This window comes from Grammomys surdaster, unplaced genomic scaffold (assembly GCF_004785775.1).
Source record: "Grammomys surdaster isolate TR1022 unplaced genomic scaffold, NIH_TR_1.0 165, whole genome shotgun sequence".
In the NCBI taxonomy this organism is placed as follows: domain Eukaryota; kingdom Metazoa; phylum Chordata; class Mammalia; order Rodentia; family Muridae; genus Grammomys; species Grammomys surdaster.
Genome location: NW_021604613.1, coordinates 17,542,473 through 17,563,759, shown reverse-complemented (window position 1 = coordinate 17,563,759; position 21,287 = coordinate 17,542,473). Strand labels below are relative to the sequence as shown.

General features: G+C 41.7%; 1 protein-coding gene across 2 annotated transcripts in view; it reads left to right on the top strand.

Moving 5' to 3' along the window:
• The window catches only part of Klf7 (Kruppel like factor 7), an 86,202-nt gene that overhangs the window by 24,774 nt on the left and 40,141 nt on the right, over positions 1-21,287 (top strand). The window contains exon 3 of one of the 2 annotated variants that reach the window (XM_028765739.1): positions 17,686-18,313. In XM_028765739.1, coding sequence (XP_028621572.1) covers positions 17,686-18,313 — 628 coding nt within the window. Of the gene's footprint in view, positions 1-17,685; positions 18,317-21,287 lie in introns of both variants that reach the window. The other variant, XM_028765738.1, reaches the window with a different exon arrangement.

Sequence of the window (21,287 nt, the reverse complement as noted above, 5' to 3'; positions counted from 1 at the left end):
ATACCATGGGCAACTTACAGAGAGATACAGGATTCTCGGAAGTCTTCATCAGTGTCTGATAAAAAGTAGAAATTCAGAAAGTGAGTGTTGAATTGCTTTCAGAGCAGTGAAAGATATAGGCCCTGCCTCTTTTTTTTTTTTTTTTTTTTTTTTTGGTTTTTCGAGACAGGGTTTCTCTTTATAGTCCGGGCTGTCCTGGAACTCACTCTGTAGACCAGGCTGGCCTCGAACTCAGAAATCTGCCTGCCTCTGCCTCCCAAGTGCTGGGATTAAAGGCGTGCACCACCACCGCCCGGCTAGGCCCTGCCTCTTAATGATCTACAATTCAGATAGACAGCCTACCATCCTACCAGAGCCTTCTTTCTCCTCAGTCATTAATCTATTGGACAGTCCTACCTATCAGAAATTCTCAGTCACCTTACAGAAGAACATGCAGTGAGAGACAGAGGTGCCTGTACTAATAAAAGTCTTTAACATTTTTTTATTCAGTCAAAGGAGAATTATGTCTTTAGTTGTTAACTCTCTGCTGAGCCCAGCAGGCTCCAAGAAATAACTCTAAACCCCAGACACAGATGGCCCTAGTTAATCTTGGTAGTTCACAAAACAAAACAAAAAGATATGAACGTGAAATGGGGAGAGATTTGTGGGGAAGGAAAAGGGTAGACATGGCTACTAAGGAGGTGAGAGGTCTGAGTTGTCCATATGCAGAGTGTACACATATGAAATTGTAAAAAAATGAAATTAAGTGTAAAAGGTATACAGAATACCAAAATTATATTGAAACATAGTTGTCTATTAATAAATGACTGTTTTATTAATTACAAAAATGTTTTCATATAAAAGTTATTTTACTGAACAGCTACTAATTGTGTCAAACAGCGTGCTTAGCCCAACAGACATTTAAAGCTTCCGTGTTGCTGGGTATTGTCATTGTTTCTGCCAGCTACTTCCATGGTACCGTTTCTGTAGTTTGTAACCCTATGCCGAGATGCTTAGTAAGACTAGAGATTGCAGCCAGGGCTGCTAAGAGCATTAAACAGAACTCAGCATGCAGTGCTACCTGTTCAGTACTCTCTCTTCTCCAAAGGGCGTTTCTTCAGGAAATGTGGGAGAGTGGTGTGTGTTTTCCTAGTTGGTAGCTACCTAAGAGCCAGAGTCCTCATCAGGAAAGAACTGCACAGATGTGCCTGGATTTTCATCCTCTTCTCTGTTCTTTTCAAATGGAAGCCTCAGTTTGCCTCCTGTGGGACATAAGCTTATCTGGTACCCCATTTTTAGGTATCTGGTATCTAATTTTAAATAGTTTAGGTATTCAGGAAATTTTAGATAACCGTAAATTTGAAGCTACTTTAAAAGAGGAGGGGCAGAGGTCAACATTGGGTCTTCATTTTCTACATAATATCTGAAACTACCTAGTCTCTTTCTCTTTTAGATGGTATATGCAATTCAGTTTACTGCAGTCCCTACCTCTCCCTGCTGCCTTATTCCTTTCACTAATATATCTTATTTTCCATGGCCCCTGTTTGCATTTGAGAACTATTATTGATTTATCAGGAAGAGGAGTTAATGTCTATAGGCAGTTATGCATAGAAATAATACTATCTGCCACAAGGTAACAGTTGGACTTTGTCTATGAGGTGGGGTAGATACTGTAGTTTCAGTTTATGATTGAGATTCCTGGAAACATGGGCTTTTATATGTAGCGGGATCAAAGTGTTAAATAGCATCTCCTTTGTACTTAGCTTCTTATATACAGGCAAGATTTTGGCCATAAGAAGTTTATTATATTTACAGTCAGGGGATTTTTATGGTATTAGAAAGGATTGTGTATAGCTAGTCTGTTTTATTAACAGTGATAAGGTTAAGGTGAATAAGTTGAAAAAGGTCAAGGTGACTCACTGAAGGACACACAGTTAATTAATAGGATCTGATGAAAGTTCTCTTGACTTTGGTCTACATTCTTTGCCCCATATTGCCCTTGATACTATATGCTTAAAAACATCCCAAAGTTGAATGACTTTGCTATTTAGGACAGTCTGGTTGTCCTTTTCTCCAAAGATACTAAAAGATGATCTGCCACCATCTATGTCTGAACCACACTCAACTTCATCTACAGTGTTTTCTTCTCGCCTACTCTGATACTACCAGATGATTATAGACAAGATGCTTTGAAGTTAATGTTTACATGCCAGGTAGAAAGCAGAGCTAGTGTTTGATGCATCTTCACATTCCAAAGGAAGAAGCTTGCTGGTCTGTTTTCCATTGCTTCCCTTTCTCCTCCTCCTATGCTTTTTGTAAAAAATATTTTTAATTTATTTTTTCATTATTTTTGTTAATGTATATCCATGTGTATCTGTGTAGGGGTACGCATGTGCACTTAAGTGTTCCCAGAGGCCAGAGGCATTGGATCCCCCTGAATCTCAAGGTATGATTAGTTGTGAGCTGCATGACATGAGTGCTGGGAACAAAATTTGTGTTCACTCAAAGAGCAGTGTGTATTTTTAACCAATGAATTGATGAGCCATCTCTCCAGCACACCTCCCAGTATTTTCGTGTGTGTGTGTGTGTGTGTGTGTATGTGTGTGTGTCTGTTGGAATGCCCAAGGAGACCAGACAAGGGCATCAGAGTCCCTGGTGCTGGACTTCCAGGTAATTGTGAGCCATCCAAGGTGGGTGTTAGGAACAGAATTCAGGTTCTCTAGAAGAATAAGCAGCTCTTGTAACCACTGAGCCACCTTTCCATCCCCCTTCTCTAAATGCCATTTTCCTGAGTTTCTTTCTGCTAGCTGCCTTTTCTATTTGATTCTTGAACAAAATGAATGAGTGATTGTTAAAAATGAGCCAATCGAGTCAGTGAGATGGCTCAGGGGGTAGAGATGCTTGCAGCCAAGCATGATATCCCAAGTTCAAGCCCCAAGACCCACATGGGAAAAAAGCAGAGCCACCTCTTATATGTTGTCTTTGGACCTCCATACATCTGCCGTGGCGTGCACACACACACACACACACACACATACACACACACACACAAACCATAAATGTGTGAAAAACAGAAAGAAAATGAAAAAAGAATCAATAACCACTATTTTGAAGGGCAGTGTGGGAGAAGATATTGGGTTTATTAATAAAAATTATATTTATTCAAGTCAGATTATATATTGACAATGTTGGAGAGTAGGCTCAGAACTCTCCTTTACTGTAACTGTTTGTTCATATATGTTTGCCATTGATCAAACAAATAGAATGAGGCCTTCAGTATGCTATATAAGTTTTCTCTGGCCACATATTAAAGAATTATACTAGTTTCATTTCTTTACATATCAACAGATGTCACTGGAAGTTGAGAGGCTAGAGTGACTAAATTCCATTTGTTATCAATGGTTTCACCAAAGTATGGAATGACCATGGAGGACTGGGGTATTTTCTGAACCAAGGCCACCCACCCCAATGTTATCAGAAATGGCAGAAAAAAATGTAGTCAAAAGTTTATAGTTTGGGATCTACTCTTTAGTTTTTATTGTTTTGTTTTGATTTGATTTGGAAGATCCCATTCCCTCATTGGGAGCTCTTATTCCTCAAACATTTCTGAGGGATGACCCTGTGTTGAAGCCGAGACCTCACCAAGACCTTTGATCAGTGGTCCAGGGTTGGACCAGAATTGTTGAACCTAGTTGCTATTTCCAGAAACCTTTTGATTCTATTTCTGGTTTTACTGGTGATTTAGCTGTGTAATTGTGGAAATACCAAGTTTTCTTTTTTTACAAGGTCAGATTCCCTATAAATTGGAATTTTAATCCTCGCAGCCTATAGGGCCTCACAAGGGAACTCCCAGGTGTGAGATTGTGAAAAATACTGATAAGAATTTTTAAATGGTTTTCAGAACATTAATTTTGTTTGAAAAAAAAAGTCATGTGATTCACCTTGTGTGGATTGCATTTTCAGAGTCCTACACTCACCTGTATTCTCGTTAGGACTTCGTTTCTTGTCTGCCAGCTTGGTTTTTTTGTTTTTGGGTTTTTAGAGAGAAATGGAAGGTTTCTATAGATTCTTGAGTCAGCTAATCTTGGGATGTCAGCTCGCAGTGTACTTTTTAAAACTCTGTAGATAGTGACCCTTCCATTCATGGGGACGTTAACAAACGCTGAGAGTGCAGATGTCATTTTTGTTTTTCAAGAAAATGAGTCACATGCAAGGAAGGGTAAGTTGTTGAAGAGCAAACCAAATCTGAGCAAACTTGCAATGATAAGACATTCATACAAAACATCAACACTCCCCTTAATTAAGGTAATGGCTCTGCCGGGGCCACATTCCAGGATTCTCAGTAGAGAAAACATGTTTTCTTTATAGGCAAGTTTTATTAGCAGTGATGTTCCGGTATGTGGTTCAGGTTAATTAATGATATAGTCACCCTGGTGTTTTGCCATGAGCTTTATTCCAGTAAGTGGGGCACTAGGAAATCACATTGGCTTATCTTGTCATACCAAAGAGAAATCTGAAATTTAGGCCATTATAATATGTTTCTTTGAGGTATGTCAACAAAGTAATTTAAGAATTCTTACATGAATACCACATTTGACTAAGAATTAGTTCACTATAAGTGGTAAGTGTCCTGTGCAATGCTTTGCAGATTCTTAATTATTTTATTGGCCCAAATGATTGAAACCTCAAGTTCAGACCACCCACAAAGTCCCATGGCACTGACCTTCATTGTATAAGGAGATTTGTACCAAGGGCCATTTTTCTCTCCTGAGAGTTTTTTTATTATTATTATTATTAATTTTTTTTATCATGGTAATGTTTTAAAACTTAATTTGGGTTGTGCATACGTAGCAACCTTCCTTGGAGGTTGAAACAACAAAGCAACTGGATTAGAAATTAGATTTCCCCTTCCACAGCTAATGCAGTTCTCATTCCTTTGGGAGTTCCTCTTCTCATGGGCTGATGATGTCTCTGAAACTCTATCGAAATTGGTTCAGACAGGAACAAAGGGGGAGAGAGGACAGACGGTAGTGATGATTCAAATTAGTGTCTCTTCTTCAATGAGAGTCTGGTGTGCTTGAAAGTGCATGTCATCTGATATCAGTCAAGCTACCTAAGGTTAAGTGAGGTGCCAGAGTGACGGGAACCCAAACTTCAGGGTCCCAGCAGTTGCGTCTTCCTGTCAAGTTGAGTTGGATAGTTAATTTGAAACCTGCACCATCTTCACACATGGTTCAGAAATGGGCTGTATGCAATTTTACTTTTACTTACTCGATGGAAAACCATCTCTTCTTTTCTCTTTGATCTTTTCCCAGCCAGCCAGTGAAAGATTCCTAGTGCCTAACATAATGAATTCGAAAGGGTACAGGTTTGTGACTCACAACAATGACAGCTTTAGGAAGAGGCACCCAAAAAGCATTAAAAAGAATATACACTTGCTGTCAGTGGTGTGCGTGCAAACACATACACACATTCAAGGGAATACCGTACAGACACTATTCAATATTTTCACCTCCAGCTCATGCTGGTTCAAATACCATCCCCCATTAATTGAATTTTGGCTTACTTCCAGTGTTTGAGAGCCTGTACCCATGAAATAATGCCTTGAAATAAATAGCACCTCTCAGTAGAGATATCTTTTTTGTGTAAAATTCTTAAAGGGAACAGAGGGGAAGGAAATGCTTCTGTGTTTGGAAATTATGGGAAAGATAGACAAATGAGCCAACAAAAGGATTTTGAAGGACCTCACCCATGGAAGTAGTCTGAATGGCAGAAAACTGTGGTTCCTGGACACGTCCAGGCTTGAATGGACTTTTCCATGGAAGGACTTCTTACTTAAGGTTTGATGGTTATGTAGCTGCTACTCCTCAAGGCCGGATTGTGATGTGCTTCATACTTTGGAGTCCAATGGTCAGAGTTGCCTTTGTCATGGACATCCCATCAGGGATGGCAGAAATGGGAATACATGTGATAGAGTGGGTTGAGCCTCTCTGTTGTTACCCTGTTCCCCCAGGACAGCGGCTAATAAGCTTCCATCATGCAGGTGCCAAGAGAGGTGGGTTTTGTTCATCTGAGTGGCACTAGAAGTTCATGATGCAATACGGACTGCAGACAAGAAAACAGGCAGGTGTTTGCATCTGTCTGGAATGGGCAAGAATGAGCAGCCAAGGCTGTTTCTTTGTCTTCAGAAGAAACTGTTTCCCTCCTGTTTGTTTGATGCGGTGTGAATTGGGTGCAGATGCCTTCTAGGTGAAATGATGGTGCCTTTCAAATCAATAGGACAGCATTTTAGGATAGATTTCCTGGCTCAAGAGATCACTTCAAGTGTTACTCAAAATTCCAACTTGAGACATAGCTTTATTTGTTCATTCAACCAGAATATCTTAGAGGCTTTGTAAAGGCATCTTGCTGTGTGCTGGGGCCTAACTGGCACATTACAATCTATTCTCTGAACTACTGTTCTTTGTAGGGAAAGATGGGCAGTTCAACATGAAAACAGAGAGCTGAGATCAGTCTGGGACTTTGTAAACACTAAGTTGCAAGTAAAAACGAAGTAGTACAGAGATGGATGGAAGGAGGTGTTTTGGGTTGGTTTGTTCAGGCAAGCCAAAGAAGGGCTGTCTGTGTAGGTAACAATAGCTGAAACATAGTAGGTTAAACCGTGCTGATGTGTCGAAGTTCAGGAGCCCACATACTGGGTAGTCGGAGGGCAGGTACTGGTACTAGGGTTTGGAAAGGTACTTGGTCTTAGAATGATGTCTGCCTCAGGAATGTAGTAATAAGTGAAAGAGAGTCAGGGAGAAAGACAGGTCAGCAGGAGCCACAGTGAAGCAGTAGGGGATGGCAGGCTATTGGTGAATTAACAGCAGAAGCTTGAACAGGAGCTGTTGAACACGTAGTTCATACACTTTGTAGAGAAACAAGTGAACCCCTGCTTGGGGAAAGCTGAGGTGTGAGGCGGAAAAAGTAAATAGTGAACCAGATTCACAGGCTGGGGTTCTTTTTATCAGTTGGGGGTCTGGGAGGAGACAAGAAGAGCATGGTATATGTTTGTCCATGTTGTCTGTTTGTCCACCCTGCTGCTCTTGGTGTTTTCTAGAAGCAAAAGAAGTAGGAGGTGGCCAAGGGAGATGACAATTCCGTGGGCCAAGGAGATGGATTTTCCTTCCACTCAGGTACTCCAGGGCTACTCCATGAAATAAAATTTCCTCTCAGCTTAGAATATGAGATTTGTTCTGTACTGTAAACATAGAAACTTATCCTCAAAAGCCCTGAAGCAGACATGATACTTAACAGTTAAAGCTTCATAAAAAAATAAAATTGAACATGGACAGCCACCCTGTCTCTTGTGTTTTTAAGTGAAGAGTTATTTTGAGTTCATCACATTCCTGGACTCCTGTCCCCAGAATTGTGATCACTGATGGGTTTTCAATTGAATCAGAGTTGCTTGCCTCATTCATTCATTCATTCACTCATGCATGCATGCACTCATTAAACAAATGAGCTTACTCATTTGGAAACACCCATTCACTCATTAAACAAATGTATATGGCAGGTCTCAAGTCAGGATTGAGTCTGGATGACTTTGTCACGCACATACTCTAGCTAAATTTACATTTTAGATATCGATGAAATCAGTAGCCTCAAGGAGCCAAGAAATACAAGATAAACCAGAGTTACTGAGTGTCCGAGGCATTGAGGTTCCTGTACAGAGGCAGGTCTCATGCCACCGTCCTGGTCCACCAAACTCCTTCCCTTCACCACACTATTGACAGTGAGCACCTCATGCTTCTGACCCTGTTCTCCGTGGGTCTTACTTTGATCTTCCCATTGCTGTTTCAAGCCATGTGAGTCCCACAGACAGTGCATACTTTAGAATTCCAGCCCATTCTACCAGTAGATGAGAATACTGAGCTCAGAGAGGTTAAGGTTGCTCGGTCATGCGGCCATTTTAAATATTTTAGGAAATTAATTTTGAAGGCACACAGTCACACAAAATCACAACTGTTGCATAAGAAAAGCAGTTCAAGGCTGGCTTTCATTGTGCCCTTGGCTGCCATTTTCCATGGTCTGAGGAAGTGCAACATTCTTCCCATACCCTGCATTGCCTGTAACATTCCGCACCAGAGATTCCTGGAAGCTGTATTTTGAATGTCTTCTGTGACTGTCAGCAACTAGATTGCATCTGCCACTGAGGGCCCCAGTGGGCTTTGAACCTCTTCTTCTCTGGAAATTCAAGCTGTTGAGAGGGAGAAGAGGACATTGTACATAGTGTCTTGAGTCAAAGAAGCAATTGTGTGTGTGCGTGTGTGTGTGTGTGTGTGTGTGTGTGTGTGTACTGCAGAGAGTAGAGGAAGGGCATATTTAATTCACCCAACTGAGAAGGCTGTAACAGTGTTCTAGGAGGGAGTCAGTGAAATGACTTAAGTAAATAAATAAGAAATAGTCCCAGTAGCTCCAGTCAGGATGAGAAGTGACCTGGGAGAGGAAGGGGAGATGATGTCATCGTTTCAGTGTGTTCCCATCCTGGCTGCTGAGAGTAAGGAGGCCCATGGAGTTTGTGGAGGGTGTGTGAGTGTACGTACAGGGTTAATAGGAACGGGTGGGGTGTGTACGAGTGAGCTGTAAAACAGGATTAATAACCCCTTGTCAGACCTTTCCCCGTTAACTGTGTTTTTCAGTAATTTTAGTTTGAATGAGAGAGAGCTCTCTAGCCAATTAGTGTTTATTTGTTTCTTTTGGCAAGGCATTTGGGGGGAAGGGAGTGAGATTGGCGAGTTTCAGATTTTTGTTTTGTTTTTGCATTTTGGAGGAAGTGAGTAGCATGAGTTTGGGTTTTCAATGATGCCCCCCTCCCTCCCCTCTTTTAAGAGGCAGGAGGCAAGACGTGGCCAGCTGGTGCCTTGAACTGACACAGGTGCAGAGGCTGTGGGGGGTGGGGAGCCAAGAATAATTACAGGTTTCTGAAGCATCAGGCCCTGCCTGACACAAGCGCTCGTCAAGAAAACTGCTCTTTATGGAAAATTAATGGTGAAGCTGAAAACCCGTCAGGCTCGTTGTTGTTCTTGGGACATCATCCTGCAGAAAAGAGGTCTTTCCCCAGGTCCATGGGCTCTGTGAGAAGCCCTCCTTCCCGAACAGGAACAGGAATTGTCACCAGCTGTAATAGACTTTTCCTTTAGGATTGTCAACTTGAGACTCCTTTGGGGTAGCATATCAGAAATCCTGCATGTCAGATTTTTACATTACAGTTCATAACAGTAGCAAAATTACAGTTATGAAGTAGGAACAGAATAATTTTATGGTTAGGATCACCACAACTCGAGACACTGTATTAAAGGGTTATAGCATTAGGAACATTGAGAACCACTGCTGTAGGGGGTTGTCTTGTTTAATTTTTAAGATCTAGACCATTGCTCTTGACAACAGTGTGTAGAGTAATTTTCTTTGGCTCTTAAGGCATGAAGTTTATTATTAAGTTTATGAGAATGAAATAATGTCTAAAATTGGAACATCTACTGAAACCTGGTTTAAGGGTCCTTAAGTAGCAAATAGTAATAGTGTTTCCGCCTCTTTGATCCTGAATGGCGGCTTGGTTGGAAGAGATGGCTGGAGGAGACAAGGAGTCATCTATATGTCTAGGTGTTCGTGTGCAGTAGTATCTTAATCACTCTGAAGTTGGAACTTAATTTTTGTTCATTGGCTGAGAAGCAGTGAGGAACCTTTCTGAGGGCTAACTGGAGACCCATGGACTTCAAACTGCTATGTTTTGGGGAGGTAGCACCCAGAAAACCAATGAAGAACTGAGTTTTGTCTGTCGGTGCTTGGTCCATCTGGCTCCCACTGGACACTATTAACTTGAAAACTGATGGTAAAAGCCAGGATAAGGCATTCCTAGTTGGAGACGGAAGGAAACCTAGAGTCTTCCTTCAAGAACCCAAAGCCCAGGTTTGCCTGGATTATGCGACTTTAGTGTCAAATTTGGAACAGAGTGGTTTGTAGGATTCACTTCATGTGTTGCAACTAAAAATCCCTTGGAAGATCAAAGGGGTATTTGAGGATGCTGTACGTCGTGTACCCAAGGGAAGTAATTTCAAAGACACCGTCCTCTTCCCAGGCCTTTAATCTCATCTCCTTCCTTCCTGGCTTCCCCAAGGAAAAATATTCCAACAAATATTTTCTTTGTATGTTGGAAATGATTTGGGGGAGGAGAAGCACTAAAGAGGTTTTGATATAAATTTCCTAACTTTCGTGTTTGTTTAGAATTAATTTTCACAGCATTGTCTCTCAGAATTTACAGATCGCTAGAGGGAAATGTTTAATTTGGTTTCAGCTCTGGCAACCAGTAGATCTGAGAAAGAGTCAGGAGGAATTTCATTGGCTATGGTACCCCAGTTGTTTTGTGGAGTTCAGCAGTTCTGACAGCAATATGTAATACTATTGTACCTATGGGGTGTGCTGTTGATGTGGGTTTTTCTTTTTTAAACCTGGTAGCTAAAACGCACAGTAAGAGATTTCTACTTACACTGTGTTCTTGCTTATTCTAGTGTGTGTAGTTTTTTTTTTGTCTTTTTGTTTGTTTTTTGTTTTTTAGACAGAATCCATTATTTTCCAGATTTCTATGCTAATGTGCTGGTGATAAAAATCAAGAAATGGTAAAAAATTGTCTTGGGACTGACTTTCTAAGCAGTAGGAGGTATATTGTACACTGGTTCATTTGCTCATTCTGCCTGAAGGATGTTCAATGTTACTGCTCTTCTTCAACCCATTTTAAAATATTGAGGCAACAGAGTTCTAGTGTTGGAAATTGAGGTTCTCACACAGGTTTCCTGGATTCATCAGTGGTGGGTCTTCTCATCCAGCCACAGAAAAAAATGGTACCAAATCTCACTGGTTCTTTCCCATCTTTCAACTCTGACCTAATTTCAAAAGAGTGGAAATATGTCAGCATCTTTGATCCTATCCTTTGAAGAGAGAAAACCCATGAAGTTCCCACCCATATCAATCTTTATGAATCTTTTGGTTGATTTTAGGAGTTGGATGAAGTCTTTTTTGATAAAAAAAAAAATATCTAAGTATAAGCACATCCACAAAGACTCTGGGAAAATGTTTTAGAAAATGTTCCTTTTCTGCAGAAAAGGAACCTGATTTCCTTTCCTGTCAGTAGCTTGTTTGGTATCATGCTGGATTTCCATTCTGGGATGTGACTGAAGATTTCAAAGCACACACACAAAAAGTGAATTTTAGGGCCCTCCCAGGTGAAAGCAAAAGGTTGTTCCCTTCTTTCTCTCTATGAGACTCTTTAGAGACTGTGGCACTGTGGTTAATAGCACGTGGCAAAACCGCATATAATAATTGGCAGGAAGAGGTTCCCATGGGCAGCCAAGTGCAGTTCACCTGTGTGTAATTACCTGGGTGAACATTCTTGCTTGGAACAAAAGTTTACCCCTTCCTTGCCAGAAGCATCGTCATCGATGACCATTGCCATCATTAAGAGCAACACCAGGTCAAGGTCTGATCTCAGAGGAAGCACGACTCTGCGTGTTTCAAGAAGTGGGAGGCTGGGTTTCTCCATGTGTCTGCAGCTATATATTTTTCTTAAAACTGCATTATCCCTGTGTAGCCTTAACTCTTGACCCCTTTAGGTGAGGGAAGTGGGATTATTGTGAGAAAGGACAACTGGCAAAAGAACCACAAATGACCATGGATTGATTAGCAAATTAGGTATTGACTGCTGGCCTTTTATTTCTTTGACTTTGCATTATTCCAGGAAAATAATCATTAGCAAAATGCAATTTTTCCTTTTTTTTTAACTTGCCATCTTGAATACACATAGATCAAAAGACTTCAGGCTACTTGTCATGTCACAGTTATTGAGTGTAGCAAAAATATTTTACCTATGCCTTCATCTCACTTTCAAACTGAGACACAGAATAAAAATTAAAACTTTTTATGTCCTAAAAGGTTTCTGGGGGGTTGGGGGTGGACCCCAGGAGCCTAGGCTAGAGTCTGCACTTCGTGCTTTTAAGATCATAATCTTTGGCATCCACACATCCCACCAGTGTCTGCACTTAGATGCATTAAGCAGACGTGTTTCATTGCCCAGGCTTGGGGAGGAGTGTCTTTCAACATTTGGCGATCAGTCCATTTTCTCAGTACTGTGTTTTGTAGACCAGCCTTCCTGTGGGAGATCGGCACCATGCTGAAATATGAGTGAAGAATGATTAGTAGTGGGGTGGGTCAAAGATTGCTTCAAGTGTATAGACTTGAGGAAAGTCAAGAAGAAAAATGATTGAGAGAAACCCTTTGGGGGGAGGTGTTGAAGGGAGATGGTAACAGTTTGCCCTCTGCAATGGTTGGTTTGGAGATAGTTTATGATGCAGTAGGCATGAATTCAATAAAAGCCATTTGATGACTTTGGCATCATATCACCAAGTATGTTACATTTCTCTTGAACCCAGGACAGTGACTGTTTACTGTCAGTGGGAGGGGAATTTTGATGGACTTATATGCTATAAGACTGGAATTTTGCTGATCACCTTCAACTTTGGCTTCTGGAACTTGTCATAGAAGCAGAAGGTATGGCAGTAATAGGTTTGAAGTCTTTTCTTTTTAAAATACTTTTTTATCATTTAGGGTGTGTGTGTGTGTGTGACACTCTTTCCACAACATAGGTTCTAGGAATTAAATTCCAAACTCAGATCATCTGGAATGGTTGCCAACACCATCACCCATGGAGCCAGTTCACCAGCGCACTTTCTTTCTCTTTCTAAAGCCAGGTCTTGGATTATTACCTTTAACAAGCTTGTTTCAACAAGCAGAAGGGCTGTGAAAGCATGAAGCGAGTTATTAGAGGGGCTTTTATGGTGATAGCCTCAGAGGCAGCTTCAGATAATATTTACTAGGAGACTAGGCAGAGAAGCCATGCGTTTCAGAGTTGGGATATCACAGTCTCCATGGAGCTCATCTGTGACTCATAAATATAGAAGAGAACCGTTTAGCACTAGGGAAGATTCTTTCCCTTTGCTGAAAGGAGTGGTTTGTTCAGGAGCCAGGCTGATGCAATGGATCAGCCTTAAGTTGTGTGGCTAGGTCAGCCAGGAGAAGCCTCTATCAGCAAGGTGAGATAGCAGACAGGCATAATTTGTGTCATTAAACTGACACCTGCTGACCCAGACTTGGAGTTTGGTGGCTGGAGTGTCACTGGAATAGAGAGAAACATGTGAACTCTATTCAAATTTATAGCCTAGAGACATTACTAGCTTGCTGATGCTTGCTCTGTTTCATTCTTCCCTTCCCATGAATGTATCTGCCTATAGAATTATCATCACCAGAAAATTATCATTGGGAAAAAATACCATTAGCTAGTTTATATACTTTATTTGAATTGCATTGTTTTCTGAATATTTTACTGGTCTCAGAGCCATTGTATTTAAATGTCACATTATCTCTTCTAGTCTGTGACAGCTTCTCAGCCTCTCTTTATAGTTTATGACCTTGACATTTGTAACCAGCCAGTTGTTTTGTGTAATGGATTCTATTTGGCCTTGTCTGATGTTTTCTCGTGATTAGATTGAGTTGATGCATCTTAGGCAGGAATGCCACAGAATAATGCAGTACCTCCTTGAACACGTCATACAGAGGGTGCACGTTGCCAATATGAGTTGTCTTTGGTGTATTAACTATGGTTACGTGGTTCGTGTGGTATCCGCTATCTTTCCCCACTGTGAAGTTACCATTTTTGTCTTCAGATTTAACATCTGGTTGGGGCATTTATCCTTTGAGAGGACAAAAATCTTTGTTTCTTATATTTTTGTCTCTTGACTTGAGGTTACATTGATGAGTCTTAATTGTATCATTATTGCTTTGTTGTTGGTCTCATGATTATTTTTAAAAATCTTATCAACCTTTTTCCATATAAATTGTAATTTTATACAAGGAAAAACTGTTCTTTTTGCTCTATTTAAACATTTATTTATGGTAGCATGGGGTTTTGTTTTATTTGATGGGTTACAATTCATTTTCATTAACAAAATTTCCTTCAGTGTCCTGATTTGCCCACAAAGATCCCTTTAACAGCACAAAGTCTTTGGTGCACCCTGTTTCCTTTCAGAGCCATTTCTTACATTTCCTTAGTTTCTGAGACCATAGGGTCTTCTAGATTTAGTTTACTAGTTTTTGCCCCAGTCCATGGAACAAGTAGTTTTCCAGTGAGTTCTGCCTCCCTTTGATGGATAATCATATTTAGGAACCAAGGCTTCTGTACCAAGGCTAGTATCTTTACCTTTAAGCTCCTTTAGTAGACAGACTTAGGTGATACCTGTATGTATACTTATACATAATATAAACACATTTCTTCTTGTATATACCTGTATAGGTATATAGAATTAATAATACTAAAACCTATGAACACATAATAGCACCTAATTTCAAATTAAACATTGAAGGCCTTGGGTAAAGCAGGCCCAAGCAGTCTTACAGAGATCTACAAATGATATTGCAAGTGAACTCTTTGTCTTGGATATAATCTCATTATAACATTCTTTTTACCTGTAGCATTTTAGTTTCTATATTCTTGACAGGAAATTCTTTAAACTCCTCATCCTAGTTAAACTGTGTCTTTTGTCTAAGCTATTTATTTATTATTATTTTTTAATGGAGATTACAGGGAAATGAAGATTACAGGGACTAGTTTTCTTAAGACAAAAAAAAAAAAATCCCTCATAGTGATTGTGAGATTTTCTGCACCTCCTGATTGACAGTCATGAAAGATATTCTACAAATTACAGCGTTTCTGAAGCAGCCCAGATTCTAGAAGCTGCGCTATTTCCTTGTTCCTAGTGCAGAGACTCCTGGGAGGCAAAGATCAGAGTACTGAGAAGGCTATTGTTTTTTAAATCCTTCTATAATAGTATCTGAATGTGTTTAAAATATTCCAGCTTCTCAGAACGTACAGTGTGAAGGGTTCTGAGACTCATACCAATCCATTTATTTCACATCTTTGAATTGAAACTGTATAAATAGACAGGGTATATAGTAAAGCTCCATCTACAGGTAACAGCAGCTAGGTGTGTCACATTAATCCTTGCACAGGAGACAGAACTACCCCAAGGATGTTCAGTAACCCCTGACTCAGCTGACTTGTACCTGGAGCATATCTGCCTCTCAAAGCTCTGGTTCTCCTCTTTGGGCAAAAGGGCAAGAAACATTCTTGACTCTGATTGTATATTCAGAGCCGTGTTTTAGTGGTTGTTTCTAAAACTGCCTGCCTCAGCATGATGGGCCATACTCTGCACTGTAGTGGAAACCTCAGTAAACCTATAAAGTCTGTCATTTGATCACAAAGAAATACAACCAGGATATCGTAACAGATATCTAGAAAAATCTCCAAACATCTGGACACTAACATACCTTTTACTTGCTCCCAGCAATGATGTATTCCTCTACTGAACCAGCTATGAAATAGTAAGCAGAACAGAAAAAACATGAAGGTGATGGAGAGATAAGAGAAGCAAATTGATTTTGATGACACATACACCAGAGGAAGAGAGCTAACTACGCAGTGATGTTTTAGGTTTTTGTTTTATTTTTCTAATCTTCACTAGGTGTTGAAGGTGGGGCAGTTACTGGAGTAACTGACTTTTGACAAGTGGAGGAGAAATAATGACCACAGCAGTAGTGCACAGTAATCGCATCCTTGATAAATACCAAGGACCTGTTGGGTGCCAGGCACTGTACTTGGTGGGAAACAGTTCAAGAGGGGAGGGTGGAGCTTAATAGCTTCAAGATTAGAATTTTATAACACAGAAGTGAATCTACTAGGGTGCTGACTGAGGGCTTCCACAGTGGAAAGAAGGTGATAAAATTCACAGCAATTAGATGAAGAACAAAAGGGGCCATGTTCCGGCAGAGGACTCAGAAAGGGGTCCAGCAAGGGTATTATTGCAAATTCTAGACCCGAGAAGGTGGCAGTATTGGGTTATTTGTTTGTAATATAAAAGACCTGGAAGAACCAAGCCAGATATTTATTTAGTCAGCAAGCAAAGCATCAGAACTTCGTTTTCAAGTAATCCATCCTTGGTGAGCACCGCCACATTAGACAGTGGGGAGTTCCTTACGAGTGCATTTGCACTCACCCCACTTTGTAAATTCAGGTCACTTTCAGCTTATGACTGTTTGCTCTGCGCCTACATTACGTGGATGTATGATCACATCTTTATCATATAAATCCCTGAGCCTTGCTTCAGGCATGGTAGTTGTATGAACACTTGTAATGTGAATATTGAGTGACTAGGGAAACCATTCCTTAGCTCCTGCCAGTACACACCGGCAGTGAAGCCCAAAGCTGATTTTTTGCTATGAATCTGGTTCTTATTCAGAAATGCAAAGGCTTACCTGAAGTCTAACTAAAAACTGGCCGGCTTAAGTGTTACCAGAATAAAATTCTTGACAGACACAACATGACTTGATATATCATCAGAATATGTTCTGAACAGAGTAACTTCCTATAGCCAGAACACTGGCTGATTTGAAGCATCGTGGAGGCAGTAAGTCTGGAGCTGGTGGTATTTTGAATTGCCATTAGCATTTCTTTTTTTGAAGCCTTTAGAAGAGGGTGGAAGTGAGGTGATTGTGCAAGTTAGCCATGCCATTTTACGTAAGAGTCTGGAGTAGCAAAATAGAGAACTTTGAAATACAAACTTACTTTTGACCAGGTCCTTATCGTCTTTCAAGGATGTAGCACCTTGGTCGAAGATTTTTTTGCTAAAACTAAACTTTTTTGGTTCCTCTCTGTTTACCAGGTAAAAAGTTTAAAGCTGCGCTTTGTGATCTTTAGCTCGGCTTTCATAGCTCTTTTACTCTTTTGGATCGGGCTGGCCAGAGACTCAGAGATCTGCCTGCTCTGACTCCTGAGTACTGGGATTAAAAGTGTGCACCACCACACCCGGTCTCTTTCATAGGTCTTAGTTGCTGTCTTTGAACTTACTTTGACTGGATAGTCAGAGATGCTAAGCAGTCACAATGAGATCCATACCCCTTGCCCCACAGTGGAGAGCAACTGCATTTGTTATAATGTACTATATGGATAATAAGGGTTTTGTTTTCTGTCTCAGGATTTTATAATAGGCATTCTGTAGAATGATATCTATTCTCGTGGTCACGGAATCCAGGCCCAACCCAAGGCAGGGTTGGCTCTTGGCTGATGGCTTCACAAGTTTCTTCTGTGATTGGCTATGGTTTTCTGGGCAGATCAATTTGTAAAGTTGACTTAGTTTTGTGACTTACTCAAGTCTGTTTTGAACATTGAAACGGGACCATGAACAGTTTTTTCTTCTATTTGCATCTTCCTCCATGGAAAGTCCTAGGAATGTTTGGAGTGTCTTACCTACAAAATTGATAAGGGTGGAAAGAGATCATGATTTACATGTTGGGGTTCTATGGATTTTGCAAGTGTAAGGTAGTCCTTCTGGGGCGCTGAGGCTCTCTCTAAAACAATGGTTAAAGTCATTCCATGTGGCCCTGCTGAACTCTTCAGAAATACTCAAAGAGTAAATACCAAAGCATCAGGCCCATAGGCAAGAAGAGCGTTTCAGACACTAGCCATGAACACCTTTTCTGTCCTTCCCGATTTGCCTGTCAATACATGCATGGCGTTCTGGTGTCCTTTACCTCTGGTGGTTACTTCTCTCCTTCCTTCCTCCACAGACATGCCTTGAGTTGGAACGCTACCTCCAGACAGAACCCCGGCGGATCTCGGAGACCTTTGGTGAGGACTTGGACTGCTTCCTCCACGCTTCTCCTCCCCCGTGCATTGAGGAGAGCTTCCGGCGCCTAGACCCCCTGCTGCTCCCAGTGGAAGCCACCATCTGCGAGAAGAACTCTGCAGTGGACATTTTGCTCTCTCGGGACAAGTTGCTATCTGAGACCTGCCTCAGCCTCCAGCCAACCAGCTCTTCTCTAGACAGCTACACAGCCGTCAACCAGGCCCAGCTCAACGCAGTGACCTCATTAACGCCCCCCTCATCCCCTGAGCTCAGCCGCCATCTGGTCAAAACCTCACAGACTCTCTCAGCCGTGGATGGCACAGTGACGTTGAAACTGGTGGCCAAGAAGGCTTCCCTCAGCTCAGTGAAGGTGGGAGGGGTGGCAGCGGCAGCAGCCGTGACACCAGCTGGAGCAGTTAAGAGTGGACAGAGCGACAGTGAGCAAGGAGGGGGAGGGGCTGACACATGCCCTGAAAACAAGAAGAGGGTCCATCGCTGTCAGTTTAACGGGTGCCGGAAAGTTTATACAAAAAGCTCCCACTTAAAGGCCCACCAGAGGACTCACACAGGTAGTGGTACAAGTTGGCCGCAGGTCGTTTCTTCCTCTTTTGGGTGTTCCCCTTGTGGTAGGATGGGCTTCTCTTATAAGAAATTATCGTCATGCTCACTAGGAGGATACAGAGAGGCAGGAGGGAAGTGGCATGACTCACTTCCGACCCTAAGATCTTAGGAAGTTCCAGCACAGGGCATGGATTTGTCACTGCCTGACTAAGGAGAGAGCTAGTTTTAGAGGCAATGCCAACCCCAGCAGAGAACCAGGCAGTCCTGAGTCTGATGGAAGGGGGGTGCGGTGGGGGACTCACAGACATACGATATTGCCCAGTCCTTCCACACTGGCATTTGCTATTGTTTTGTGAGTGTGTCTCTCTGTAGGTTTGATCAACATTAGAAGTTGAAGGGATACATTTCAAAGCATTCACAGTTGAACAAGGTAGCCAGCCAGGCTGTCCCTATTCATTCTTTTCCCACCATCCCTGATTTTTTTATCAAAGTCACCAGCAGCAGGAGGGTTTCAGAGTTCATTAGATGTGATCATTCTATAATTAATTGACGTCTCCTCTTTTGCATTGTTCTCTGGCGCGTGCTTTATGGGGAGATGGCAGAATTGCTTTTTAATGAGCTTGTTACCGAGAAGTTGCTAAAGTGATTACATTGGTCTATGTGTGTGGGGGAAGAAGGATGGCTGGAGGAGGGCTGGGGGACTGTATATTTCACTCAGAATTTCTGTGCTGATTCCAAGGAATCATACTGGTCTTTGGGGCAATGGGACTGTTTGGAAGTGAGGGGTTCACACAACAAAGAAGGAAATTGCCATTTTCCTTGAGACTATCTTTGTTTTCAGTTCTGGGGTTGGAGCTTGGGGTGATGTTTCTTCTTGGTCGGCTAAAGTGCCACTAGGAGCAATTACTGGGATTGGTGGTTTTTAAGTGAGTCAATAACAGTGTATCACTTGTATGGTTCTTGTATACTGCTTAGGGAGACTCCCTAGTGGTATTAGAGAGAACAAATGTTCTCAGGGTAAGTGGGTGATGGCCTATGAGAAGTACCTGGAGTCAGATATGATAATGTAGGCCTTTCAGTTCCAGGACTTGGAAGGCAGAAACAAGTAGCTGTATCTCTATGAGTTTTAGCCCAGTTTCTTACTTCAGTGAGTGCCAGTCAGTCAGGGCTACATAGTGAGATCCTGCCTAAAAACACAACCAACCCATCCATCCCGGGGTTGGGGTGGGGCATGGGGGCATAGTGGCATGGTGGTAGAAGGTGTTGTACTCTGTGTCACCAAGTTGTCTTGGTTAGAAAGTCAGACAACCTGGGTTCTGTTTCTAGCTCTGCCACTGACTAACTCTGTGACTCTCTGTTGTTTGAGTCTTGTTCTCCACATTTGTCAAATAGTATGGCCCTGAAGGCCTCTTTCAGCTCTGTTGTTTTAGGAGACCCTGCGATGTCTTTGTAAGACTGTGAAAAGTTTTCTGATGGAAAATGAATCCTATCTGAGTAGAAGCCACGGGTTTAACCATCGGTGGTGCTCTGGTGCAATGGAGAGGACTCGAGTTGCTTCCTATGTCCTGACTTAGGCACACACCCCTAGGACTAAGCTGCAAACGCTATGTGGCTCTTGCCAGGTTTGGGCAATGGCCTCCCTAGCACAGCTTTTGCATTTCATGGCCCAACTTCAGACTCATGTCTGAATCTGAGATCAAGCTCTTCAGTTTCACACACCAAAGTCAATGCTTCCTTGTGTTGTCTGCCCTTTCCCTCTCTTGGTACTGTTCTGAACTTTTAATTTTTCTTTATTTCTTTGTCAAGTCAGAGAAGAAAGTAATAACAAGATGCTGCAGTACCTTCAGGCCACAATACACAACTCACTCCTCCTGTGCCCCAAGGAGACCAGAGAAAGCAAAATTAACCAAGAATGTTGAGATGTGCTGGGTTGTGACATGCATGGCAGTAGATAGATACCTTTCCAAATCTTTGACACTAAACAGGTTCCCTCTTGTGTAGGAGCTTGGCAATTCTGAGGAGCAGTGATTTGGGGAGTGGTGGGCAAAAATCCAGAGCATTTTCTTCTTTCTACCTGTTATCCCAACAGAGATGTCCAGATGGTAACTGTGGTGACTGACATGTTATTTGAGGGTTTGTTCTTTGAAACTGGGTACTGAGTGTGAGTACCAAGATGGAGCTTGTTATGCACAGCCTCAGCAACTGCTTGCTTTGTGATGGATGGAAGTGCCAAGATCCCTCTAAACAGGATTTGCCAACTGGCTCCGTCAATGTGTATTATGAGAAAAGCAGTATTGAAGAACAGTTAAGAACCAGGTGCTATAGTCAAGTCCACTTGGGTTTGTGTTCTGTCTCTCCTAGACTTATGACTCATATAAATTAGTTCCTCCGAGCTTCAGTCTCCTCATCTATAAAGATAATTGTGTCCATATAACAGATAGTTTCCAAGGTTGAATAAGCAGTTCTCTTGGCAGGTCATAATAGCTCATTAATAGTAGTAGTGGAGTTGCTTTGTTTTTATTTCTGCTGTGGTGGTTTGGGTTATTACTCTTGACGTTGACACTGGTTAGCGATAACCGAGTGAAACTCCTTTATGCAAACTAGAGATCTAGAAATGAGACAGTAGCTAGAGCTAGAGACAGTTTGAGTATCCTTAACCACAAACCCAAAGTGTTCCAAACTCTCTTTTTTAGTGTGTTTGTATGTATATTTGTGGGAGATGTGGTTATGTACACACACATATGGATGCCAGAAGTCAATATTCAGTGCCTCCCTTAATCTCTTTTCCATCTTAGCTTTTGAGAAATGGTCTCATACTGAACACGAAGCTCACTGATTGGCTAGGCTTTCTGGCCAGGGAATGCTTGGGATCCTCCTGTCTCCACTTCTCCAGCTCCGGGATTATAGGCATACTCTGCCATACTTGGCATCTCTCTCTTTCTTTCTTTCTTTCTTTCTTTCTTTCTTTCTTTCTTTCTTTCT